The sequence below is a fragment of the Mustela erminea genome, chromosome 1 (assembly GCF_009829155.1).
Source record: "Mustela erminea isolate mMusErm1 chromosome 1, mMusErm1.Pri, whole genome shotgun sequence".
NCBI classification, from domain to species: Eukaryota; Metazoa; Chordata; class Mammalia; order Carnivora; family Mustelidae; genus Mustela; species Mustela erminea.
In genome coordinates, this window is record NC_045614.1 from 51,375,085 (window position 1) to 51,402,947 (window position 27,863).

At 44.2% G+C, this 27,863-nt stretch overlaps 1 protein-coding gene across 5 annotated transcripts in view; it reads right to left on the reverse strand.

Annotated features, from left to right (window-relative positions):
- The window catches only part of SRGAP3 (SLIT-ROBO Rho GTPase activating protein 3), a 253,286-nt gene extending 227,838 nt beyond the window's left edge, over positions 1–25,448 (reverse strand). For 3 of the 5 annotated variants that reach the window (XM_032326257.1, XM_032326255.1, XM_032326246.1), the window contains exon 1: positions 24,639–25,448. In XM_032326257.1, coding sequence (XP_032182148.1) covers positions 24,639–24,705 — 67 coding nt within the window. In that variant the 5' untranslated portion in view covers positions 24,706–25,448. The remainder of the gene's footprint in view (positions 1–24,638) is intronic. The other 2 variants (XM_032326266.1, XM_032326273.1) reach the window with 1 other exon arrangement.
- Between the last annotated feature and the right edge of the window lie 2,415 nt (positions 25,449–27,863).

The window sequence follows — 27,863 nt, forward strand, 5'->3', positions numbered from 1 at the left end:
TGACTTTTTTAAAACGGTGCTGGAAATCCAGATTTTATGTGAAATCTCCTCATTTTTACATGCTGGCATCTAAATCACATTTTTCAAAGACACGGTGCAGGCCAAATCAAACACATCTGAGGACTGGAGTTGGCCTGTACACCGTCAGTTTGCAAGCTCTGCATAAAAGTCCAGCTTAAACAAATTACCAGTAATGTGCAAAACAGATCCTCCCCTCCCTCAGCCACCCCCTCCATCTCCGAGAAATGAAGCCGGGGGTCAGGGATGGGGTTGCAGGTAAGAGGAGGTTAAGGGATGAAGGCCCTGTGGCATCTGCGTAGTTCATGTTTCCATTTTGCCAGTCAGATCAAAATGGCTGCATCCAGTCAGCTCTTCAGCATGTCTGCTTTCCTCTATCAGGAAGCAAGATATTTTACTTTTATTATGGAAATTATCTTCTTCCAGTGGGCTGCAGAAAGCAGAATCACAAGGTCGGCAGAGACCTTATGTGTCACCTTGAACAAATCTCCCTCCGATGCCCAAGTCCCCAGTCTGACCACCTTTTCCTGGGGCATATCACCTCAACCTTGAACACATCCTACACTAGGGAGATCAAGGCTTCTGGAGACTGCCTGCCTGTCCCTTCAAGATAGGTCTAATTGTTAGAAAGGTCGTCCAGACACTAGACTTCTTATAAACCCAGCCCAAAATCAGATTAGGTTTTTGGCAGCTGCCTCCCTGTGACTCACAGCAAACTTATTGTCAGCGAGAACCGTAAGCCTTTTTTCACAAGCTTTACTGCTAAGCACATCTCTCGTTAGTCTGTACTTGGCCAGCTCGGTTTTTAGACAGAAGGGCAAGACTACACTTTTTTCCTTATTAAATTTCAGCCCACCTACATCTTGCGATGAGGTGGGCATCTGTTCATGGGTATAAATCTTTGTTAGTTTCCTAGATGCTTTTAAGAGGACCTTGACATTACCTCTGCTCCATGGACTGTTGAAGCTGATGGCTCTGAACTTAATCGATAACACAGATGGCACTGGGGCCTTTGCCAGTAAATACAACCTGCTGTCTACCTTCTCCAAAGCCCGGTTGCTGGAAATAATACTTGTAGAGAATTGACTGACTCCTCCATAATGAGGAAAGAGGACTGGAAGTTGGTCCATTCCTTCAGATCAAAAAACTGAAATGCCCCTAGGAGTCAAACAGGCACAACAAAAATGAGTGAAATGGGTCAGGTGGGCCCTCAAACAGGTAGAGCCCATCCCCCATTTGGAGGCCTTCAAGCAGATGGAGCCCATACCCCATTTGGAGGAGACAACCAATTTTTGCTTCTCTCTGAGAATGAGGGCCCGATATGCTTAGATCTGCCCATATCACAAGAAATGTCAGAAATAGGGTTTTTTTATGTGAACTCTCCTGACTTTTTAAAAAATTTTTCTTGATTTTTATTTTATTATTATTTTTTTAAGTAAGCCTTACACCCCATGTGGGGCTTGAAGTCACAACCCTGAGATCAAGGGTTGCCTGCTCCACTGACTGAACCAGCCAGGCGCCCCTTGATTTTTAAATGTTGGAAACGAATTCGCTTCTATAAATGTTCCAAAAGCCAAACAAAACACACTCATGGGTCTAAGTTGGCCTCCAAGCTGCCGGTTCTGCTGTAGATGTTCTAAACTGCCCTGCTGGAGCAAATCAAGTCCTCCGAATCTGAGTAAGAATAATAGAGAGCACTACTGAGTGATTTCCATGTTCTAGACACTGGACTTGATGCTAACTGTGGATTATCTCATTTAATCTTCACAAGAATCCAATCAGGTGCCCATTTTAAGGAGACAGAAACTGAGAGGTAGAGAGGTGAGATGATTAGTAACGAAGCTGGAAGTCGGTTCCAGGTTTGTCTGATCTCGGAGTCCAGTGGGGAGTTCTGAGACCGTGGTGTTAGAGCAGAATTGATTTAAGTGGACTATGCTTTGATGTTAAAACTATCAGCTTATACTGAGAGATTTTTAACTATTAAAAACGAGTTGTAGGGGCACGCGGCTGGCTCAGTCAGTTGAGTGTCGACTCTTGATTTCAGCTCAGGTCATGATCTCCGGGTCATGAGATGGAGCCGTGTCAAGCCCATGCTCAGTAAGGAGTCTGCTGGACATTCCCTCTCTCTGTGTCCCTCCGCCCCTCCCCCCAGCTCGCATGCACATGCATGTGCTCTCTCTCTTTCAAATAAATAACCTTTAAAAAAAATGTCTTATAGTGACTACTACTGAGGTAACTAAGGACACCATCCACCACATCACAGGATTTTAGTGGCCTCCGGCAGCTCAAGTCCTTGACTCCACCTTCCCTACAGTTCCTCTCAAGGATGGGTCAGAGGCAAACACAGCAGCATTTCTCAGGGAAGAATGTCTTGTCCTTGACTCCAATGTCAAACTCAGCCTTGAGGAGAAGTGAAGACGGATATTCGGAAATAATGACAGGGAGTCTCTACTGTGAACCTGAAACGATGGTGGCAAGTTGGAGGCATTTTTGTATCAAGGGTATTAAATTATTTGTTATGCTGTCCTTCACTTCTCATTGTACAACCCCATCTGATGAGCATAATTTGAGATAGAAGATAGAATATCTTGGCCATATCCAGGAGTGGCAAACCTAAATGCCTACAGAAACCGGGAAGCTGGGGGCGCCTGGGTGGCTCAGTGGGTTAAAGTCTCTTCCTTCAGCTCAGGTCATGATCTCAGGGTCCTGGGATCGAGCCCCACATCAGGCTCTCTGCTCAGCAGGGAGCCTGCTTCCCCCTCCCCCCCACCGCCTGTCTCTCTGCCTACTTGAGCTCGCTCTCTCTCTCTCTCTCTCTCTCTCTGTCAAATAAATAAATAAATAATAAAAGCTTTTAAAAGAAAGAAATAAAGAAAGAAACCAGGAAGCTTAGGTACACGAAACAGCAGTGGGGAGATAAAGGTGCCTGGGAACCCAAGAGCTCCTGCAGGGACTCCGGGATGCAGGCCTCATGTAAAAATGGGGGCTGCTCCTCAGCTCTGGCTGATTTGTTACCATGTGGGAATGGGGGCCCAGTACAGTCAGATCACTTTCCACTCTCAAAATGTGAAAATTACAGATCTGTATATGAAGTTGCCCAACTGTGCTGTGCAGTGCAACAAAATACATCACTGACCTGCAGACCACCTCCTGCTTCGTGATCAATGTTGGCTAAAATAACTACATCAAATTTTTCATTTTAGTCTTGAGCTGCCTTCATACATCTAGAAAAGGAGAGGGACATCAAAGAGGCATTCTTAAATCCTTGGGGGCTGAACCACCCAGCTCCTGGCTGCATAGCAGGCACACTATGGAGCAGAACTGGATACAGTGTGGATGTCATGGATACTCTGTTGATTTCTTCTGCAGAGGGAGAGAGCCACACCCTGAGCTGATCATAGGCTTGGCTGTTAAGCTTTTGGGACTATTAGAAGAAAGGTCAACAAGGGGTGAATGTTGACCTTCAGGGAGCTTAAAGGCCAACTTTATTTACTCCTCCCAAATCAGGTTCAAGATTAAGGGCAATGATAGCCACCCACCCAAAGGAAATGTAACATTATAGACTGGCCAGGTTTTAGGATATCTTCACGAACCAAAATTGCCAGAGATTATACTTCTGAGGAGTTCAAAGGTCAAGTCTGGGCAGGTCCAGACTTCTGACTCTCCTCCCTGTGGCAGGTTAGGCCTAAGTAGCATCTCAGAGAGGACTCAGAGCAATTATCTAGGCTGGTCCCTAAAGGGAAGGGGTCAGAGGTTTGAGCTTCAGCTTATTTTGGTTACCCTGGAGCAAAAGAGTCAAGATTCCAGTATGGGCTTCGAAGGAGGCCAGAGTGCCTAACCCACCTAGGCCAAAGGAATTCTCCAGGGAGAAGAGCTCGGCACTGAGGTAATGAGTGGCAGCTTCAGGATTGGTGTTCATTGCCCAACCAGTGGCCTCTATCATATATTTCCTTCTGGAGCCTCTTGAGGAGGGGCCAAGAGCTACCTGGCCAGGGACAGAACGGGGTCAGTGTCCAAAGTGTAGCATTCCCAACTGTCAATTTGTTCTTACCCCTATTCACATTTCTATCAATTCATAGAGAAACTTCTCTCAGGGTTCAAAAAGCCAAAAAAAAAAAAAAAAAAAAAAAAAAAGTTGAGCTTCTCTTGAAGAGTTGATGTACTTCTCTTAAAGACACCATTAAACTTGGGGCACCTGGGTGGCTCAGTGGGTTAAAGCCTCTGCCTTCGGCTCTGGTCATGATCCCAGGGTGCTGGGATCGAGCCCCTAGTCAAGCTCTCGGCTCAGCAGGGAGCCTGCTTCCTCCCTCTCTCTGCCTACTTGTGATCTCTGTCTGTCAAATAAATAAATAAATAAAATCTGGGGGGAAAAAAAAATCTCTAAAAAAAAGATACCATTAAACTTTACATTTTTATTTATTTTATTATTATTAAACTTCACATTTTTAGAGTCTGTCCTTTGCCCTAGTCTATTAAGATCTCTCTGCGTCCTAGTTCTGTCCAGCACAGGAGGTGCTATTTCTCTTAATGATAATCCACTGTTTATGGAGCATGTACTACTATGTGTGTGTTCTGGCCTACATGCTTTGTAGAAATGCCCAACCTGGCTATTAGTGCTCCTCATCTGCAGAAGTCCAGACAGCTGAGCTTCAGAAAGGTTAAACAATTTGCCCATAACTAATCAACGGCAGAGCTAGTGTCTGAGCCCAATCTACCGGACTCCAGAGCCTGGAGTACGACTCCTACAGCTGCGAGTATTAATAACAATAGCTAACACTGACTGAGTCCTTACTACGGGCCAAGCACTGTGCAGAGGGCTTTACCTATTTTATCTCACTTAATCCTCTAGATTACTTTTTTGAGATACGATTATTATCTCCACTTTACAGATGAGGAAAATGACGTTTAGAGAGATGAAAAGACTTGTCCGAAGTCATACAATTAGAAAGCAGCAAAGCTGGGCTGCAAACCTCAGACAGTTTGATAGCAATAACCACATTCCTGATTACTAAACCTGTTATCCTTGGTTCCCTACCATTCTCAGAGTGGAAGAGCATGCTCACATCTTCATCCAAATACTCGGTTAAATCAGTGAGCCGGGTAGAGCCTTTAACAGACCACTGGAGACTTCACCCAGGCTGACAATGGTCCATGCAATAATTGAACCCATCAAATGGTACCCTCAGGCTGAACTGGTATGGGAGAGGAAAGAAGAAATTGCAGATTTATGACTGTATAGGAAAAGGGTCCAGAAGACCAAACCTGAGATGGGGCCCCTATTTCCGAACTACAGGTCTACCCCAGAGTTCTTTTTCTAGACTTGGCTCCAGTCCCCTCCCTGCCCATTCAGATGATAATTACCCGGGTCTTAGAGGTAAGGGAGCCCCCAACTTGAGCCTCAGATAATCCTTCCAGTTTTGTCAAGCAACTGGAAGTTTTCCCACTTCCAGGGGAAATAAGGGACTTCGTGGTTTACTGGCCAAGGTCTGGGGTAGAGGCCAAAGGGGGCCTTTGTCTGAGTTGCCCAGAGAAGGCTTATTCCCGGGCTCTGACCAACAATAAAGGAAACTGGTGATCCAGGGGGCATTCCTGTTTCTTGGGAGACTTTTCTTCAAGAGTATCAGAATTTGCCTTTTCACAATCTCTTTTCATTCATCTTGCCCTCCTTGGAACCAGCCATCCTGCATTTGACAGTAATGAGGATGGAGGGATGTGGCTCGTCTCTTTAGAAAACGGGGCAATTAAATTTTCCTTAATGAAGTTCTTTTCTTTCTGGTAGCAATATCATTTCTGTTGTGGACTTGGGTGAATTTTTTTTTTTTATTCTTTTAAATAGACGTGGAAGGCAGTACGTCCTGAAGAGCATCTTAATATTTTCATAAGCCTAAACCTAACTGTGCTTTTTCTATCCTTGATAGCTATTCCAGAACTTGCTTTGAATGCCTCCTGTGTGGCAGGCACGAAGCACAAGAATTTGGGAATGAATAAAACAAGGTCCCTGCACTCAATGAGCTCACAGAGAGACAGACACATAAACAACCCCACAGTAATAGCAGCATGTTCAAGGGAGGAGCTAGGCAAAAATAGAAATAATTAACATTTCTGCAGCACTCTAGAGTTTACTTTCTCACACACCACTTCATTTCATCCTCACAGCAACTAGCCTTTAAGGTAGATAACGCCCTCGTTTCACAGATGAGGAAGCAAGGATGCAGAATAGAGACGTGCCTTGCTCAAAAGACAGATCAGAGATGGAAAATCGGGTCTTATAACTCTAAACCCCAGATCCAATGGTTTCCAACATGAACCCAATAAATTAAATGGTTGGGCTTGACTACTCCACCCCATCTCCATCTCTTAACACCTTCTGCTTTCACTGGGAAATCATTCAGTAAAGTAGTATATTTCATTTCAGCCGTCATTCTCACAATATACAATGAACACCACAAGAAGTTAACCAGGTGTCTGTCTTCTTTTCTTTCCCTCTTTCCTTGTATAGTTTAGCTGATGTCTGAGCATCCTCTGTAGCAAGAAATTTTGCCAATAAATTCCTTACTTATTGTCAACTTTGTGGGATTTTTAATTAGAAAAGTAATCACACTCGTTATTTTAGAAATCAATCAAAATGGAAGAATATAAGGAAAAAGGTCCCCTTCCACCATTCCCTGTCACTAACATCCTGCCCTTATCCCTGACCTACATTCTTTTCCTGCTTCCCAAGAGTAAACAGCATTACAAATCAGTAAGAACTATCAGACTCTTTATATACACACCCAAAACATAAAGACACACATTTTTTATTTAAAAAAAAAAAACCAGGACTGTATCACACACACACACACACACACATATGCACGCTCAAGTTATACATACACACTAGGGACTCCGGGGTTTTTTTCCTCATTCATGTAAACTACATAATTACTAAATGTTCTTTGCCTTCAAGAAAAAAGATATAAAGACAGTCAAAATGATGAGTTCATTACAGTTCAGGCCCAAATATTTCAAGTTCATAAAACCTGGGGCACTTAAAAAATGTAGGTTCCTTGTCAAACTCAACACCCAAAGAACAAATAATCCAATCAAGAAATGGGCAGAGGACATGAACAGACATTTCTACCAAGAAGACATCCAGGTGGCCAACAGACACATGAAAAAGTGCTCCACATCACTCGGCATCAGGAAAATACAAATCAAAACCACAAAGAGATACCACCTCACACCAGACAGAATGGCTAAAATTAACAAGTCAGGAAATGACAGATGCTGGTGAGGATGCAGAGAAAGGGGAACCCTCCTACACTGTTGGTGGGAATGCAAGCTGGTGCAGCCACTCTGGAAAACAGCATGGATGTTCCTCAAAAAGTTGAAAATAGAGCTACCCTACGACCCAGCAATTGCACTACTAGGTATTTATCCTAAAGATACAAATGTAGTGATCTGAAGGGGCATGTGCACCCAAATATTTATAGCAGCAATGTCCACAATAGCCAAACTATGGAAAGAACCTAGATGTCCATCAACAGATAAATGGATCAAGAAGATGTGGTATATATACACAATGGAATACTATGCAGCCATCAAAAGAAATGAAATCTTGCCATCTGTGACGACGTGGATAGAACTAGAGGGTATCATGCTTAACAAAATCAGTCAACTGGAGAAAGACAACTATCATATGATCTCCCTGATATGAGGAAGTGAAGATGCAATGTGGGGGTTTTGGGGGGTAGGAAAAGAATAAATGAAACAAGATGGGCTTGGGAGGGAGACAAACCATAAGAGACTCTAAATCTCAAAAAACAAACTGAGAGGGGCCGAGGGGAGGGGGATAGGGAGAGGGTGGTGGGGTTATGGACATCGGGGAGGGTATGCGCTATGATGAGTGCTGTGAAGTGTGTAAACCTGGCAATTTACAGACCTGTACCCCTGGGGCTAATAATACATTTTATGTTAATAAAAAAAAATTTTTTTAAATGTAGATTCCCAGGCCTCACCCCGCCCCCCCAGATTCTGATTCAATAGGTCTTGAATAAGCCCCTGGATTCTGAGTTTATCAGTTCCTCCCCCATGATTCTGATGTAGATGGCTCAGGAGCCACACGGGTGGAAAAACACAGCAGTAGTCAAAGAAAGCATCATGGCCAGGACATCCTTTCCCAGCTGCCCATGCAGGCAACTGTGCCTGTACTCATGGTTTCTAAGACCGCCTCCATCTTCCTTTCCTTTCCAACCTGCTGCACTTACTAAGAGCTTCATCTCTATGTTTAGGTTCACAGTCCAGGGCTCTGAATGCTGGTGGCTCTCTTAACTGGTTTAGTTAACATTTTCATTTTTCATTTTCCTGTATACTAAGAAGTGTGCTGGAAATTCTGATGTGTTACTTCAACTGATTCTCTCTCTCTCTCTCCCTCTCACACACACACACACACACACACGCGCGCACGAGGTATTATTATCCCCATTTTCCAAAAAAGGAAATTGGTGAGATATTATCCCTATTTTTCTTCTCTTTCTTGGGGGGACAAGAAAAGACTTACCCAAGGTCATTCAGCTGATAAGCCATAAGGCAAAATTCACAGCCAGGTGTGTGTGAATCCATCCAGAGCATGGTCCCTGCCTCCTTCCACAGTCCATATTCTCCACTCAACTCCCTTCTGAGACTTTAGCATAACTTGTACGACCAGGATGGATTTCAGCCCTCTTCAGTTGATCCCTGGCTTTAATTTCCCCTTAATAGCACTTATCCCACAATTGTATTTACCATCTTGAGTATAACTACTACGAAGTTCCTTTCCTGGAACCATTTTTGTCTTTTATACCAGGAGTTGTATGTTTCTCTTACAAGTACCACTTCCTGACTCCTCCAATATTTTGATGGCTTCTGACTCTTCCTTAAATGGAAAGATGGTTCTGTCTAGATCCTAAATAGCTCAAGAAATGGTGGTAGTGAGATAAACTTAGCCAGTACGGTTCAACTTCACAGATCAGTATCAGAAATCACCTCCAACATTTTCACCTACTTACATCCATTTGCTGTAGGTTCCCTCCAACAACTCTGTACCATCCCCTCCTAACATTCAAAATTTTTGTCATTACAAGTTAAAAATCCATCTTCCTCACAGAATTATAAAGTCTATGATGGCAGGGGACATAGTAAGAACTCAATAAATATTTGGGTTTTTTGTTTGTGTGTTTGTTTGTTTAAGATTTTATTTATTTCTTTGAAATAAATAAAGAGAAAGATCACAAGTATGCAGGGACACAGGAGGAAGCAGGCTCCCTGCCGAGCAGAGAGCCAGACTCGGGGCTCGATCCCAGGACCCTGAGACCGTGACCTGAGCCAAAGGCAGAGGCTTAACTCACTGAGCCACCCAGGTGCCTCTCAGTAAATATTTGTTAAGCTAAATCAGAGTGAACTGGCCCACCATATTCTCAACATTTCTTTCCCACTATTCCCGACAGTAGGACAATTGCATGTTTTTGGCAAAGAGCAGTGGGACCTCTGCCATTTTGGGACAGAGTTTTGATGGTAGTATTATGCCGGGTGTGAGATCCCGCAAAGTAGAGTTACTCAGGGTGAGGCCTAAGCAGGGTCAGCCCAAGACTTAAGCCCTGTATTAGCTGAGGGTCAAGGGACAAATAAACTCCAAAGATCACAACCAGGCAAAAGGTCAGGAGCCCAAATGGCCAGGGTAGTGGGTCAAGGAGTTATCAGTTACCAGGTGTCAGAAGCCACAAAATAACTATTGTTCTGCCTCAGTTTCCTCAAGAAGATATATCTTTGGGAGATCCAAAATACTGTCTGGAGAGGCCACTGATTAAAAAAAAAAAAAAAAAAAAAGTCACTGCAAAGTAAAAAAGTAATGTAATAGCCAACCCTGCTTGTAAATGCCTTACCAAGACAACATCTGGAGAGCAGCCACGTTGCTCAGCCCGCTCACATTCTTTAATACAACAAAGATCAGTGAAGCGACAGCCACTCTTTCGAGTTCCTAAAGGTGGCTCAGGTGTTTCATTGGTAAGGGTCCTCTCATGTTAACTCCCTCTCTCTTTCTCTTGTTCCTTTTAAAGCACCCTAAGCTGTGGAAGGTTCCCCTACAGAGCTGTCCATTCCCACTGTGCTCCGATCTCTTAGCAGGAGCTCTACCTACCTACAGGAATCCAGGCCTTTCTGTCTGACAGAACTGGGAAACATACTAGTCTAAAATAAACTATATTCCAAAATACCCCCACCAACCATCAGCAGCAAGGGAAAAGCAGGTTACCACTGTTGGAAGCAGACTAGCAATCAGGAATCCCAAAAGTACTGTAAGTGACCAGGGATGCTGGCAGAGAACAATGGGGAAAGGTGGACCGAAGGAAAGATACCAGCAGGGAAGGGCAACCGCTCTGAGGCTAAATTCTTTGTCCTAGACAACACTCTCCTTTTAATACCTCCCGCCAAAGGCAGAAACGGCTGCCTGGGTACCAACAGGAAAGTGAGACAATAGGGGACAGGGAAGGGGGAAATTTTAGCTATAAATGGTTAGGACAGATGCGGAGGGCGGGTCTTGGTAAGTCAACTCAGTTCCCCTCCGTTTTGTACAAATTCAGTGGAACAGAAGTGGCAGCACAAGCCAACCACCACAACAGAATAGTTTCCAACAAACCAATCCCCTGCTCTGGAGGGCCATCAGAACATGTGGAAGGTCATGATTATTGATTAATGTTCTTACTTGACAAAGTCTGTGTATTTTTAGGACATACTTTACCCATTTTAAGCTCTAGACCTATGATGATCTGCCTGTCAGCTTCATTTTCATAACTTTGAACTAAAGATCTATCATCCCATTTTTTAATCTTACATACATATATGAACAAAACAGATTTGGTAGATAGAGATATAAAGTTTGAAAGGTAATAATATATCAGAATATTTATAGTGGTGCACAGATAGTGGCTTCTAGATTCTTTTTTTTTTCCTTTGTTATATTTTTCTGTATTTTAGAAACTAAAAGTAACAAGTATGAATTATATCCACAATCAGAAAAAAAAATGTAATAAAAAAAGTAAGTCTCTCATCCTCTATCTTCAAGGTCAAAGATTCATAGGATCCAGTGGTTAAAAAGGAACTTCAAGCTCTTTTCCTTTCTAGTCTCATCTCCAACTCCTACTCCATTCCATCTACTCTGGACTTAGCCATATCAAACTTCTCACCATTTCCCAAGTACCCAGGCCCTCTCATAACCCCCACACCTTTGCACATGGAATTCTCGTTTTATGATATACCCTTCACTGCCAGCTGAGCTTCTACCCATCCTTCAAAACCCTACTCAGAAGTCCTTTCTTCTATTACAACTTCTCCAGCTCTCCCAGGCAAAGCTGTCACTTTCACTCTCAGTTCCCAAAATGTGTGGTTCCAGCACTATCCCAGTACTTACTATACTTATTAGAATAAATTAATCTATTTTTGTAAGTATCTCTCCTAGAGAACTGAGAGCCACCAAGACAGGGATGGGGACTATATTTTACCCATTTTTGTGTCCCCATATCAGACACACACTAGGAACACAATTAATAGAAAATATTGGATATCCTGTAGTATCCCAGCCACCTGGTCCCTCTACTTTGTTCCCTCTGATGAGTTAGACAGCCCTGCATAGATACAATTGTCTGTTCTTTGGATTCTTCCTCTTTCTGAATTACCTTTCCTTCAGGGTCTGGGGAAAGCCTAGATCTACTTCATTATGTCCCTCTGAACTGTAAATCCCAGTACAATCCCACGTACCCTGAAGCAGAACACCTATACATGCTTGTGCATAAGGTCCATCAAAGGGAAATACATGTGCATTCATTCATTCATTCATTCAGCAAATATTTGATCTATTATAGACCAAAGGCTGTTTCAAGTGTTAACAAAACACAAATGGGCAAGAGAAACAAAAGTCTTATTCTCAGAGACTTTCAATTCTGGTAAAGAGAAGAAATGAACAAAGAAGGGGAAATATCATATAGCCATAAGTGTTCTGCTGAGAATTCAAGTCAGCTAATCTACAGTTACTCATGGCTATTTAAGATTGGGTAGTCAGGAAGTGACAGGAGAGCTAAAAGCTGAATACCAAAAAGGAGCCAGCCATGTGACAATCCAGGGGAAAAGGATTCTAGAGAGAGGGAAAAGCTATGTGCAAAGGCCTGAAGTTGGTTACAAGCTTGGATTGTGGAGAGATAAGGAGGCCAAAGTGGGCAGAACATGGCTTTGTAAGCCCAGCCAGGGGTCTGGATTCACTTTTTTCTTTTTTAGGATTTTATTTACCAGGGCACCTGGGTGACTCAGTCAGGTAAGTGTCTGCCTTCGGCTCAGGACATGACCCCAGAATCCTGGGACTGAGTCCTGCATTAGGCTCCCTATTCAGTGGGGAGCCTGCTTCTCCCTCTCCCTCTCCCACTCCCACTGCTTGTGTTCACACACACCTCTCTGTCAAATAAATAAGATATTTTTTTTAAAGAGTATATGTATTGACAGGGGAGGAGCAAGAGGAGAGGGAGAGAGAGAATCTTAAGCAGACTCCATGCCGAGGGTAGGGTCAATGCAGGGGCCCAAACTGGGGGCCCAACATGAGGGGCCGATAGAGGGTTGGATCCCAGGACCCTGAGATCATGACCCAAACGGAAATCAAGAGTCAGACACTTAATCGAATGAGCCACCCTAGATTTGACTCTGACGCAATGAAATGCTACCGGAGGGTTTGGAACCAGGGTGTAACAGAGTTAAGATTTAAATTGTAAGGATTACCGCTGGCTGCTGTGTAGAGAATGGGCTATGAAAATAAGAGAAGAAGCAGGGAGACCAGTCAAGTCAGTGGATTTCAACTAGGGCCTCTTTTGCCTCCCTTTCCCAGGAACATCTGGCAATGTCTGAAGACAACTGTGGTTATCACAGCTTGGGAGAGAGAGGAGGGTACTAGAGGCATCTAATGGGTAGAAGCCAGGGCTCTAACAAACCACCAAAAACTGATCCAACTCCACATATGCCTGGGTAGCTCAGTCAGTTAAGCGTCTACCTTTGGCTCAGGTCATGGTACCAGGGTCCTGGGATTGAGTCCCGAACTGGGCTCCCTGCTCTGTGGGGAGCTTCCTTCTCCCTCTCCCTCTGCCTGCTGCTCCGCCTGCTTGTGCTCTCTCTCTTTCTCTCTCTCCCTGTCAAATAAACAAATAAAATCTTAAAAAAAACAAAAAAACAAAACAAAAAAAAAAAACTGGGCACCTGGGTGACTCAGTGGGTTAAAGTATCTGTCTTTGGCTCAGGTCATGATCTCAGGGTCTCAGGTCATGATATCAGGGTCCTGGGATCGAGGGCTGCATTGGGCTCTCTGCTCAGCAGGGAGCCTGCTTCCTCCTCTCTGCCTGCCTCTCTGCCTACTGTGATCTGTCTGTCAAATAAATAAATAAAATCTTTAAAAAAAAAAAAAAAAAACTGATCCAACTCCAAATGTCAGTAGTGAGGAGGTTGAGAAACCCTGAGTTAGAAGGATGTTGCCATGGTCCCAGGAAGAAGTCACGATGGTCTGGGCCAGCATGGTGCAGGCAGAAAAGAAAGGAAATCCACTCAATTAATATCTTGAAATATTGAAGGTTTTTCATCCATATTTCCTTAAGAGCTTCTGGACCAGATTCAGGCAAAGAGGGCTTTCTATGTTTGTTACCTCTGGGATAACACAGAGAAAGAGTCAATTCTTGGCTTTTGACTTTCAAAACCCTAGCCCTCAGAGAGAATAGAAAAAATGTGTGTTATGTACAATAACCTTGAGTGAACATCTGATGACAAAGAGCCAGGATACCACCCCTAATCTACACATGGATAAAGATTTCCAGGAGTCAGTAAAGCAAAGTGTACATAGATTTTATGGATCTATAGGAAAACGGCCTGCACGCTGCCTTACCCCAAACAAGCCCAGGGAAAGAGAGTAACAAGGGAATCCCCCATACAGATTTGTGGAATCTGAGAACAGAGAGCAGCTGGGCTGCTTCCCCAGCCAGAGAGCTCGAGGAAGGCACTGGAGGAGAAGCAAGGGCAGGCCGGAGACAAATGTCCAGAGTTCTTCATAAGACAGCATGGTATGTGGGCACCAGGATGACTCCTGGTGCTTGCAAACGGCATGGAAGTACTGAAGAAAGGGACACAGGGAATCAAGGATGGGTCACTGGCATGGACAGACCACTGAAGGCCCAAAAAGAAGGAGGCTATTTCAGTTTACAAAATAGATTGATGATAAACCACAACAGATGTCCCTTGGCACTGCCTTTGTCTCCTGGACCTTGGGGTACAGCACAGAAGGAGAGAGGAAAAACCCCAAACTGACTTATATTTATTTCTGCCACCCCTAGCAGAAGACAGATGACAAATGGAAATCGAGCTATAGAAACATAAAGAAAAACACATTTCTCTTGCACCTGGATTTGCAGCTGAGCTCTGTTCACTGTGAGGTGCACGGGCTTTGGGCTTCCGTGCGTTCCTCTGCACCAATGTCACCTGGCATTGACTACAATCCCAGGGGCAGTGCTGGGGTCCACTCAAGGCCCCGTGAATGCAGCCTGCAGCTGAGTGCAACCTCTTACTGTCACACACAGACCGGCACACGCCGTGCATATTGATCAGGGGCAAGCTGTCGCCAAATTACCATTTAAATCAATGGTTGAGCGCTCTGTAATTGGAGATGTCAAAACCCACATTTTCTAAGTGACCTCAAAACACCACATCAATATCACTTAGCTGGGCTGGATACGCATTTCTTTTACCTCTACCCCTCTTCAAACTGCCCTCTGAGAAAAGTATAAAAATTAGGGAACTGGTGGCAAAAGGCAGAAAAGAGAAAGAATCAGGATAATCCACAAATTGTGTGGTCTCATACTTTCTAGAATTTAATCTCAGGAATAGAGTCCGGAATAGGTTGTTGTTGTTGTTGTTGTTTCAGATTTATGTACTTAAGAGAGTGAGAGAGCATGAGCAAGGCAGGGTGGGGTTGGGGTGGGGGGAGGGAGAGGGAGAAGCAGACTCCATGCTGAGTAGGGAGCCTGGACACAGGGCTCGGTCCCTGAGCCAAAGGCAGACACTTAACTGACTGAGCCACCCAGGCACCCCTCAGGAATAGAGTTGTGTGAGATATTCCACAAAAAATGTCTACAAGATTGAATAAGTTTGAGAAAAGTCCAGGGCCCCTTCTTGGTGCTTTACACTTAACACATTTAAGGTTCCCGGAACTCCTGTAGGAAATAAACCTATTTAACTCCGTTTGTGTTAGAACTTCCAAGACCCATTTGTCCCCCAATTTTTTTCCACCTAAAGCCTCTTTACATCCAGTTTCATGGAATACTTCTCAGGGAACACTGCTCCAAACATAAATTGGCCTAACGATTAGACAAATTAAGAGAAAAGAGCCAAAATCCTCCTCCTGGCCAGCTAAGATATTTTATAAACACCAACGAACCATCAGGAATGAATCATTTACAAGTGAAATCAAGCCTAGAACACCATTTGCTAGGTCCTGTATTAGGCCAGAGATTCTGAAACTCAGCATCTTAAAGAAGTCAACCCCCATCCCTTCCCGGAAAGGACCAATTTCTGATCCAGCCTAACCTCTCCACCCTCCCATCCTTACCCTATGATATCCTTGCCTCATCCTGTTCTCCAAGGTACCACTCAGCTCTGTCTCCCGGGCAATCACCACCACCTGGGTTTGCACCATCTACCAGAGCAATTCAAACCCATACATTTATGGATCACCAACTAGAGGCCCGGCACAAGCCTACAGCAATGGGCCTAGCAGAGAGAGCTCTCCGCCTCCTGGAATTATGGTCTACTAGTGTCTGTAAGCCAGAACCCTTCTCTGAACGTTGGTTTCCACATCTTGGCTCTGGAGGCAGGGAGAATTGGGAGACCTGGATTAGAAGACCGCTCGGATTTCCGGTTCTGTATTTCCAGGTTGACAGAGGCAGACAGAGCAGCCTCAGTCAAATCTACAGGAGTATCTCCAGTGGACACTTTGCCAAAAGTGACTCCATGAGGGGGATGGAGGGTGTGACAGGATCTGACACAACTAGATGGCATCCAGCGAGCACTAGGAAAAGCTAGACTAGACGGGGAGCTGAAACTTTAGGAAGGATAGGAAGTCAAAGATTAAGACCCATCCCAGACTGACCCCCAGTAGAGAAACCCCTGGGTTTCAGAGTTACATTGTGTTGGCATGCTTCTTGCCTCCCTGCACAAATGGAAGTCAGGAAGGCTCCCTTTAAACCCTAGCACTGCCCCTGTTTGCTATGCAATCTGATCTAACTTATTTCTCTGAACCTTAGAGCTTTTAATCTATAAAACAGGAATAATAATGAGAACCTCAGAAAATTATTGAGATCACAAAATGAGATAGTGTTATATATGACTGAGACTTGGAGCTAAATAAAACTTAAGGACCTCTTACTGCTAAATAAAGTTATATAGCCTGAAGCATGGCTTGCAATGGTCACTGATGAATGAGTGAGTAAGTGAAGGAATAAATGAATAAGAGAGGAAAGGAAAGGTTGTTTCTAACAAACTCTTGTGGTAAAAACTCCAAAAACAGCCAATACACATCCCCAGATTCACTGATTTCCCCAAACTGGAAAGAGCCTGGAATGCACACTCCACCATGACTGTGGCAAACAATGCCTCATCATACATCACCTTGGCTTTCAACACGTCAGCCTTCACCAAATCTCCACTACCAGGAACAAACAAGGAACTTCAGCAAACTATGGAGAGTATTTTCTTTCTCAATAATATTCCTATTTTGGGGGCGCCTGGGTGGCTCAGTGTGTTGAGCCTCTACCTTTGGCTCAGGTCATGATCCCGGGGTTCTGGGATTGAGTCCCATAGCGGGCTCTCTGCTTAGTGGGGAGCCTGCTTCTCCCTCTCTCTCTGTCTCCCTCTCTGCCTACTTGTAATTTATCTGTCAAATAAATAAATACATAAATAAATAAATCTTAAAAAAAAAATAATACCCCTATTTTCAATGGAACAGAAAATATGGGTCCTTTCATAGGTTGAGTATTTGTGTCTCCCCATCCAAATTCATATGTTGAACCCCTAACCTCAGTATGATCGTATTTGGAAGTAGATGAGGCTTTGGGGAGATAATTAGGTTTAGCTGAAGGTCATGACAGTAGGGCCCTCATGATGGGATCGGTGCCCTTGTATGAAGAAGTCAGACAGCGCTCTCGCTCCACACACTGAGCAAAGGCCATATGAGCATACAGAGAGAGGGCAGCCATCTACAACACCAGGAACCAAATCTGTTGGTACCTTGATCTTGAACTTTCAGCCACCAAAAACGTGAGAAACAAACATCTATTGTTTAAGTCACCGGTGAGTTCATGGTATTTTTGCTATGGCAGCCTAAGAGACGTGTAAAAGAAAATAACTAAGCGAGCTAAAAGCTGTAAGAATAAAACTTCTTACTAGTAACTTACCAGCCATTCTCTCAACCTATCTTATGGCAACCACAGTGGGGAAACAAAATGACCACGAGCATTTCTGGCCTCAAGAGTTCATGGCCAAAGGATTAATCACAAGATTGTAGAAAAGGAGAGTAAGGCTCAGAATATGGGGGGGCAGATGTGAGGAAACCACTGATTCTGCCTACGAGAGTTATTAGGAAGACATCACGGAAGAGAGTATCATTTGGGCAGGCACTAAGGGACAGTCAGGAATTGGCCAAAGAAAGCATGAGAAGAGGGGGATATCTTAAGCAGAACGAAGGCGCAAATGGGGAAAGATCCAGAGGTAGGAAGGGACATGGAGGGTTCAGAGATAACGGATTGGTTTCATGTGGTTATAAGAGCACAGGTTTATTATAGAGAAGACAACTGAAGATAAAACAGAAGATAAAACTGGCTGAAGCTCCATCACCAAGACTTTTTATGGACTTCAACTTGTAGGCCAGAATTTACAAACTGGTGGTCAGTGGACTGAAAAATGTCCCACTGATGGGTTTGTTCAGGCAGCATAGTGTTTCTCAAAAATCTGAGCTACATTTAAAAATCAGGAGCTTTTCATCATAGCCTTGGATTTGGCAAAAGAGTCCTAGATATTACAGAAAAGCATGAGAATAAATAGATAATCTAAACTTCATAAAAATTAAATACTTCTGTGCTTCAAAGGGCCCCATCAAAAAAGGGAAAGGATAACCCACCGAATGGGGGGAAATATTTGTAAATCATATATCTGCTAAGGGACTTATATCCAGAATAAAGAACTCTTAGAGCTCAAAAAAAGAACCCTTGTGCACTATTGGTGGGAATATAAATTGGTGCAGCCACTGTGGAACACAGTATGTTGGTTCCTCAAAGAATTAAAATAGAAATACACTATGATCCAATAATTCCACAGCTGGGTGTTTACCCCCCCCCAAAAAAACAAAACAGAAATCTGAAAAGATATATGTACCCTTATGTGTACTGCAGCGTTATTTACAATAGCCAAGATATGGAAGCAACCTAAATGTCCATGGATAGATAGAGGAATGGATAAAGAAGATATGGCATATCCATCAAAAAGAATGAGGTCTTGGGGCGCCTGTGTGGCTCAGTGGGTTAAGCCGCTGCCTTCGGCTCAGGTCATGATCTCAGGGTCCTGGGATCGAGTCCCACATCGGGCTCTCTGCTCAGCAGGGAGCCTGCTTCCTCCTCCCTCTCTCTCTGCCTGCCTCTCTGCCTACTTGTGATCTCTGTCTGTCAAATAAATAAATAAAACCTTTTAAAAAAAAAAAAAAGAATGAGGTCTTGCTATTTGTAGCAACATGGATAGACCTACAGGGTGTTATGCTAGGTGAAGTAAGTCAGACGGAGAAAGACAAATACCATGTGATCTAACTTACATGTGGAATCTAAAAAACAAAACAAATGAATAAACAAACAAAAAGCAGAAATAGACCTATAACTACAGAGAACACACTGACGGTTGTGAGAGGGAGGGGTTGGGGGAAGGATAAAATGGGTGAAAGAAAGTAGGAGGTACAGGCTTCCATGGAATGAGTAAGTCACAGAGATGAAAGGCACAGCATAGGGAATATAGTCAGCCGTATTGTAATAGTGTTGTATGGTGACAGATGGTGGCTACACTTGTGAGCTTAGCATAGCCTAACATATAGTGTTGTGGGATCACAACATTGTACACCGGAAACTAATGGAACATTGTATGCCAACTATCCTCCGACTTTTTTTTTTTTTTAAGATTTTATTTATTTATTTATTTATTTATTTATTTATTGAAAGAGAGAAAGCACAGGAGCAGGGAGAGGGGTGAAGGGAGAGAGAGAGAGAGAATCTGAAGCAGGCTCCACACTGAGCACCAAGCCCCATGCAGGGCTTGATCTCACAACCCTAAGATCGTGACCTAAGCCGAAATCAAGTGTTAGACACTTAACTGACTGAGCCACCCAAGTGCCCCTTACCCTTTAATTTAAAAAGAACTCTTATAGCTCAAAAATAAAAAAGACTACCCAATTTTTTAATGTTTATAATTTAAAATTTTTTAAAATTTAGAAATTAAAAATAAAAATCAGGACATTTTGTTTTAAAATCCAGATGCCCTTAAAACATGGAAAGAACCAGCATTCTGGGCTCACACTCTGCCTGGCAGTGAAGACTAGAGTTGAGACTCCTCTAGGTGAGCTCACTAATCACCCACAGTCCCTAATACTCCCCAGTGTCTCCCCAACCCAGCATCCTTTCCTCATTGGAGCCTGTTGACAGTAGTGAGGGCTCCTAAGGAGCTTCTCCACTCAGTCAAGGGCATAATCTCTTTCAGACTAAACTCATTCTGGTGCTCAGCTGGAAGCTTTTGTATTCTGAGTTTGGTTTTTATTTTGTTTTGTTTTGTTTTTAATTTCCTTCACTGATTTTATCACCATATTTCAAGAAAAATCTTAGAAAGCCAAAAATATATCATAAACTCTGTATCTCTCACAACACCCAGCATGAGACTAAGAACAAAGTAGATAATCAATATCTACTGAATGAATATATAAATGAATGAGTAAATAAATACTTCTCTGTGATCTTCTTCAAAATCTGCTCTTCTTCCCCCAAATTCTAGACTTTTGCTCTTAAGAAGATGGCCTAAAATGACTATGGATGTATAATAAAAAACAAAACACTAAAGTCAATCACTGTGTTTCTATTTCAATTTTCTATTAGGTTGAAATGGAAATGAGAACTCTGAATAAAAGCAGAACAGATCATCATGTCTGACAGCAAGATGAATTAGAGCCCAGGGTACTGAGAACTCTGGCAAATAAGATTATCAAACACTATCACTGATCTTTGAGGGAATTGTGAAAAATAGGATAGATGCCAAAACTCCGGAGTTGGGCAAATGTTATTCCAGTTTTCAAAGGGGAAAAAAGTTACAGCTTGCCATTTCCAGGCTAGAGAATATGATGTTACTCTCAAACAAAATTCTTAAACAGACTCATAAAGAGATACTTGCAAGCAGAGAGGAAGTTGAGTCCATCTGGAGCTAGCACAGGGTCACCAAGAACAAATCCTATTAAATTCATTTTAATTTATTTTCTCTGACATAACTCCTAGCCTAGTGGATTAGAAAAATATAGCAAATATAAAAGATAGGGTACAATGAGGAGATGGGCAGTGAAAGGGCTAATTCAGCCTTCGGGTTATATAACAGAAGCATTATATACAGCATAAGGAGGTGATAGTTGTTTCCTTTCTCTGACCACATCCAGAGACCTTCATCTAGAACTTGTTACCACTCTTGAGGAAGGGTTTTGATAGTATGATCTTTTGAAGGTCCATTTGGCAAAACATCATTTTTTTAAGATCTTATTTTTAAATAATCTTCACACCCCGTGTGGGGCTTGAACTCATAACCCCAAGATCAAGAGTCACAAAACTTTTTAAACTTTTTAAAGTAATCTCTACACTGAACGTGGGGCTTGAACTTAAGACCCTCGAGATCGAGAGTCACATGCTCTACCAATGGAGTCAGCCAGGTGTACCTTGGCAAAACATCTTTAATAGCATAAAGCTCTCATCTAGCTTTCTGGCATCTGTTGAGAAATTGAAAGATCTAGTTAGGCGCGCCTGGGTGGCTCAGTGGGTTAAAGCCTCTGCTTTCAGCTCAGGTCATGATCCCAGGGTCCTGGGATCAAGCCCCACATCAGGCTCTCTGCTCAGCAGGGGGCCTGCTTCCTCCTCTCTCTCTGCCTGCTTCCCTTCCTACTTGTGATCTCTGTCTGTCAAATAAATAAATAAAATCTTTAAGAAAGAAAGATCTAGTTAGGCCTACATTCCTAAATGGCAACAAAAGGCTGAACCCAAGTGGTGACTCTCCATTTGGACAGGACACATTCTCTCAAGCCTACCATAATCACCACCACCCTTTCTTCTATTGCCCTCAATGAGGCAGTGGACCAACTAATCATCATAAGACTAATCATCTTACTTGGCCATCTGCACTCATTTATTCTACCTGCCAAGCACCCAAAGGCACTAGAGTCTGCAAGCAAATATACAGTAAATCCAAAGGAGAGAGAAGTTGATTAAGCAGCAGATAAGTACTTTACAAGACCAAATGAAGATGCTCATAGTCCAGGAGCTATGATCAGAGTCTCTAAACATCCAACGGGCAGTCACAGGGAAGAAGCATCTGTCCTGTTCTGTGGAGTCCCAAGGGGAAGAAAATACAGAAGCAATTAGGGGACATAAACAACACAACAGCCAGAGCTATCCATAGGTAGAATATGTGGACTTGGGAGGTGATGAGCTCCCCATCACTGGGAATGTACAAGTACCTGGTATACTACTGTGTTGCAAATATATTATCAAAGGGATTCAAGGATTTGAGAAGGTAAAAGAAGGCATGGGTCTGAAATTTTCTACAGTAGGGGAAAAAAAGTTTTAAAACATTCTCCTTAGGTCAATAAATTCTTCAAAAAGAGATAAAAGAGAGTACGTCAACAAAGAATTCAGTATCATTTTTAAAAACCAAAAATTCCCCTCACTCGATTCACAGGACAAAATTTACCTAAGTAAGTGAAGTATCTGCACCAAACTGGCCAAATGATGATACCCAGGGAGAAAGGAAATTGGCATCAGGCGTTATTTTTGGTGATTGGTCAAACATTCTTCAGAGGCAAGCAACAAAGGCAAGGGATAAAAGTAAGAGGGTAAACAATGGAACGCGTTCAAAAGGCAGCCAGTCCCCACCACAAAACCGCCATCTGCTACTGACATCAATCCTTCAGGGGGAAGCTTCAGGCAAACAATGTACTGGGAAAGAGGACGGGCTGCCTTCACATTTCCAGCCTTGTGACCTTGGGCAAGTCATTCCACATGACAAGGCCTCAGTTTCCTCCTCCCTAAAACTGAGCTCATATGAACCCTTTCCGTACACTGTGTAGGCCAAGAGTAGTGATGTTTGGGAGTGAGCCAGAGAAACTGTAGAGCCCTGTATGTACATCAGGAATTACGACGACGATGAACAGAATTTTAGAGAAAAGGTTCCAGATGGTTTCAGAGACTGCAACATCCTGACCTAAGTTGTGTGGGTGTCAATTCTGAAGGACCGAAATTCAACTCCTTTAACCAGAACGTAGAGACCTTTAGAGTCTGGAAGAGTCAATATCATCTGGACAAATTTCCTACTGAAATGCATTACCTTACACTTGCTGAGTAGCTGTTAAAATAAAGGTGAACAGTAAAACGTAAAAGAATCAGCCAGAACAAGAAACGCTTAATTGATCCTCAAGCAAAGTTCACGGGCCCAGTGGTAGCAATCCAAAAATGAGACAAGCGTGCTCCCTACCATGGCAATGCTAATAAAAACCCCAAACTGTCCAAAACTCAACAGCCCCTTCTCTACTGTGGCATTTTTCTTGGGAACCGCAGTTAAAAAGAACAATAATAATCAGTTACCTTCATCTTATAAAATACAAACTCCCTAAAAAGTGTGTAGGCGAAGACCGAACCTGGGCTTTTGTACTGGAGCAGTCGGGTGAATTCAAATCTCTGACCAATAAAGGGCTTGCTTCTAAATTCTCAGCAAGACTGAAACATTGTAAGTCACTGTTTTCCACACTGAACTGAAAGCTGGAAAAGGGTTTTCTGTTTATTTCTGCCCTGGGGTCTACCCAGAGGTGATTAGCATGCCGGGTCTGACCAGAACTAAAAGGCACAAGACGGTTGGCGAGACTGGAGGGAAAAAAAAAAAACAAAGCCCTCCCCTGGTGGCTGCTCCCCTCCCAAAGGTTCCCAAGCATCTGAAGCGTGTGCAGCAGCTGTGGATGCCGGCCTCCCGCCGCTCCTGGAGAGGCAGCCTGCCTTCCTGGGTCACTGAGTCAGGAGCTGCGGCAGCACCCAAAGCAGGTGTGGCAGCCTCACGTCACCTGGGCCCTAAATAACCAACTTGCTCTAACAGTCCACCCAGAGCCTCAAGGGCAGGCATCGGTATCCCCTGAAGATGTATTTTGTCTTCAATCTTTCCGCAGAAGACCACAACACAGCCCGTGTCGCAGCAAGGAGAGCCCTCCCAGGACCAGAAAGAAACCAGACGCTAAGAGGCACAGGCCCAGGCTTCCCTCAGGGTACCTCCTCAGAGAAAGGGCGAGCACGGTGCTTTTAGGTTTTTCTCACCAGAGCTGAGCCTAAAACTCACGAAGGTGGGAGAACCCCAGTAGGGCGTGAATGAGGATTCCGCCTGCATTCGTCTATGCCATTGTGTCCGGTGTCCTATTTCGCCTTGAGAGGGAGGATTTAGGGGGCAGCTTCTGAGGAGTGTGCCCCCCGTGCAGCAAAGCTGGAACAAGCAGCCAGAGGTCATCTCACCCTGCTGGCTAGCTTCCTCAGGCACTACGGCAGCCAGGCAGCTCCCAGCCGCCGAAACGGCACACTGAGCTGTTGGCTTTGAATGAAGCCTGATGACCCTACAAGCTAGCAAGCGGCAGGATGGTGACTGGGGCTGCACACTGTGAGAGAATACATTTTCTGCACCGAGCTCCCTCTTTATGCCTAAATGCCTGCATTAGTCCAGATCAATATGCCCTGTAACAGTTCATCCATGGCAACCTAGGCCAGCCAAGAGACACTGACAAAGAATTGCAGCCCCGGGGATGCTGCTTCCCTGTGCATATGCATGTGAATTCCAGCCCAGAGAAAGGGGCAAAGGAAAGCAACAACAAAAACCAAAAAGAAGAAAGAAAAATAAAAGCAGATTGTAAAAAGATCATAGGAAGGGGCTTTCAGGGTGGGAGGGGGGAGGAGGTGGTGACTGTCAAAATGGCCTTAGAGTGACATGTCACCGCCAAGATGATGGAGTATCCGCGACACTCCTAAAGCCGGGCGTCGGATCCTCCTCACACACCTGCAATGCAGTGATTGCTGCCCATTCTATAATCCATACTCCCAGCACCGGCGCTCTCTGCAGTTGAAACCAGTCTGGACTTGTGCGGCCGCCACTGTTCCTACTCACAATAAGATTATTGATGCATAACAACATTTCGTGATGGCAGGGAGGAAAAAGGGTAAAAGAAAGCCAAAGCAAGAGAAAAAGGAAAGGGGACGGGAAGCATGACTCCCCAGCCCGTGTCTCACCTTTTATTTGGGCTTCATATTCGGCAATGATTTCTTTGTCTTTCTTGAACTTAGTTTGAGATGACATCTTCCAAAGTGGCCAAAGGCACTGACAGGCTGTTTGATTTATTTCTCTTTTTCTTCCGAGTCCTCTCTCGAGCCCTGGTAATCACACGGCTCTGGTCGATTTCACAGGTTTAGGGACTAATCTCTTTTACTCCGCTGCAGAGCCAGGGGGGGGAAAAATCCCTCTCGATCCGGGAGGAAAATTCTCTTTACTCGCCGAAAAAAAAAAAAAATGTCTCTAGTAGCTTGGTCTGGTCAGCTCTTCTTGCAAAAGAAGAACTACCACCCTAGGAGCTCAGTAACCTGCCCCAGATTTTCAAGATTTTTCTTCCACAGAAATAAAAACCAAAAGCGATCACACACACATGCACACAAACACACTCACGCGTGCACTCTCGCACTCATCCGGACACACACACACACAGCCGTGATGCACACACACATACACACACGTTCACTCACTCACACCGACTCACCCACCCACCCCCACACACACACATCCACGAGAGGCGCGGCGCCTCCTTGGTCGTGCAGTCAGTCCCCGGCTGGCTTTCAAAAGCTCTGCTAAGGAGATGGTCAGGTTGCCAAAGAGCCGGTCATCTCGCATCCTCCCTCCCTTCGGCGCCTCTGGTCTGATGTACAGTGAGGATCAAAGCCAGGAGAGCCGAGATGGAAGTTCTCCTGCTGCAAGGCTTAAGCTTCGGGTAAACCAGGGCTGGACTGTTCGCCCTGCAGGGCTGGCTGAGCGCTCCCCCACCCACCTCGTCACCAAGCTCCACCTCCCGGATTTTATAACAACTGACACATTGTAGCCTACAGGAGAGCAGAACTCACTGCAAGCAAAAAGGGGAAGAAATGCTCACAAAAGGGAAGGCAGCAGGAAAAAGAATCGGGTGGGAAAGGCCTGAGAGGCCCCTGCAAACTCCATTAGCAGTCGGGTTAGGAATTTTTCTTCCAGAAACTCCAAAAGGTTCACCTTTTCTTTGCACCTTGCAATTTAATTTAATTTCTCAAAGCAACAGCTATGTGACAGTTTGTTACTCTGTAGGGATGGTCTCCAGAGGAGAGAGGCTGACCCATGTAAGCAAGCTCATTAATATTTGTTGAGCAATTGCGGGCTGGCAGGGACAATGCCAGGCATTTCAGACACGCAGTTTTGCAAAGCTGTTGAGAGCAGGCATGCTGGAAACACCCAGCTGCCTCAGTGTCTCTTGGAGCTTGTGGCAAATCACTAACTCATTGAGCCTCGGTTTCCTCACCAGTAAAACGGGCTATCTTTAAGGGCTTTTTAATTCATTCTTTCAACAAATATTAATTGAAAGCTTACTATAGATCAGGCATGGTTCTGGATACGGGGATGCAGCAATGATCAAAATAAACACACACACAGAGGGAAGAAGGAGCAAGGGAGGGAGGGAGGAAGGAAGGAAGGTCTCTGTCCTCCTGGAGCTCCAGGGTCTCCACGTTACACAACTCTGGGAAATCCCCACCAGTCACATTCATGTTCTCGGTAAAGGTCGAACTCAGAATGCACAGTGAATGGTGCCTCCTGGAGTCATGCAAGGCAAGAGGCCCTGGAAGAGGAAGATGAAAATAAACAAAATGAGTAAATGATAAAATTTGGTTGAAGAAGGTAAGTGCTATGGGGAAGAAAATACTGCTGGGTAAGGGATTTCAAGAATGAGGGAGCTCTTGGGAGGATCAAATAAGAATGTAAAGCTAAGCTTAGCATGGTGCCAGGCACATAGTAAGCACTCAATAAATGGTAGCAATTATTATTACCCCATGATATCCTCCCCCCAAAAACCCAACAACATAGCAGAAGCACCCCTCTTTCACAGATGAAGGAAGAGAGGCACAAATATGGGAAGGGACTTACTCAAGGTCACCAGCATTCAAACATAGGCTATCCGACACCAGATTTTGACCATGCAAATGTTCAAGTATCCTGCCTTCTACTAAAGAGATTAAAGCCATTTCACATGCACTTGGGTAGGGTAAGATTTGTTCTACAAAAAATAAAATCAGGGACGCCTGGGTGGCTCAGTGGGTTGAAGCCTCTGCCTTCAGCTCAGGTCATGATCCCAGGGTCCTGGGATTGAGCCCCGCATCATCGGGCTCTCTGCTCAGCAGAGAGCTCTCCTTTCTCTGCCTGCTTCTCTGCCTGCTCTCCTCTCTCTGCCAGTTTCTCTGCCTACTTGTGATCTCTGTCTGTCAAATAAATAAATAAAATCTTTTAAAAAAATAATAAATTAAAAAAATGAAATCAAGCACTATAGGATTGCTGAGCATGGGAATTACCCATACTGAGGTTGCCATTGACATGTTTTATCCCCCCAGTTTGGTATTTTCACAAATTTTTCAAAATAATCTCACATATGCCTATATCTGAGTATATAATAAATGATCAGATTCAGGTTCAGAAATGAATCCATGGCGATCCATTAAAGCTTCCCAGGGAGGGTGGCAGTTGTAATGGGTCTCCTCAGACATGTATGGGGCCAGGGGCGAGGTAGGGTGTGGGAGGAGATGGGAATATTCCTATGCAGCAAACAGTATGAGCTAAGCCTGCAGGCGGGAATGCATAGGATCTGCTTGGAGAAAGCACAGGGAGAAGTCCAGCGGGTGAATTTACAGGGCTTATTACAGCTTTGCATCCCAAGATAGGAGGTCACAGAGTTGATAAGTACTGTCCCACAGCCAGTGCCATCACCCTCTTGCCTCACCTTGAGGGGGCATGCTCAGTCCCTCTGAGGTCTCCCTCTGGACCAGTTTATTATTTTAAGACTTTTATTTATTTATTTGACAGAGAGAGAGACAGTGAGAGAGGTAACACAACCAGGGGGAGTGGGAATGGGAGAAGCAGGCTTCCCACTGAGCAGGGAGCCCAATGCCAGGACCCTGGGATCATGACCTGAGCCGAAGGCAGACGCTTAATGACTGAGCCACCCAGGCACCCCTGGACCAGTTTAAAACAATGGAAGCCATACATTCTACCTAAGAAAGATGTGCCCAGAGATTAGCATCCCTGCCTCAAGCATAGGAAAGGAAAAAAGTTAAGTATTGCCTTCCTTGGGATATGACAGACTGGATTCCCTGCCTGGCTCTGCCATTATAGTTCGAAGAAATGGCACAAGTGATTTAACCTGCTTGACGTCAGAGGCAGGAACTAGTAAGTGT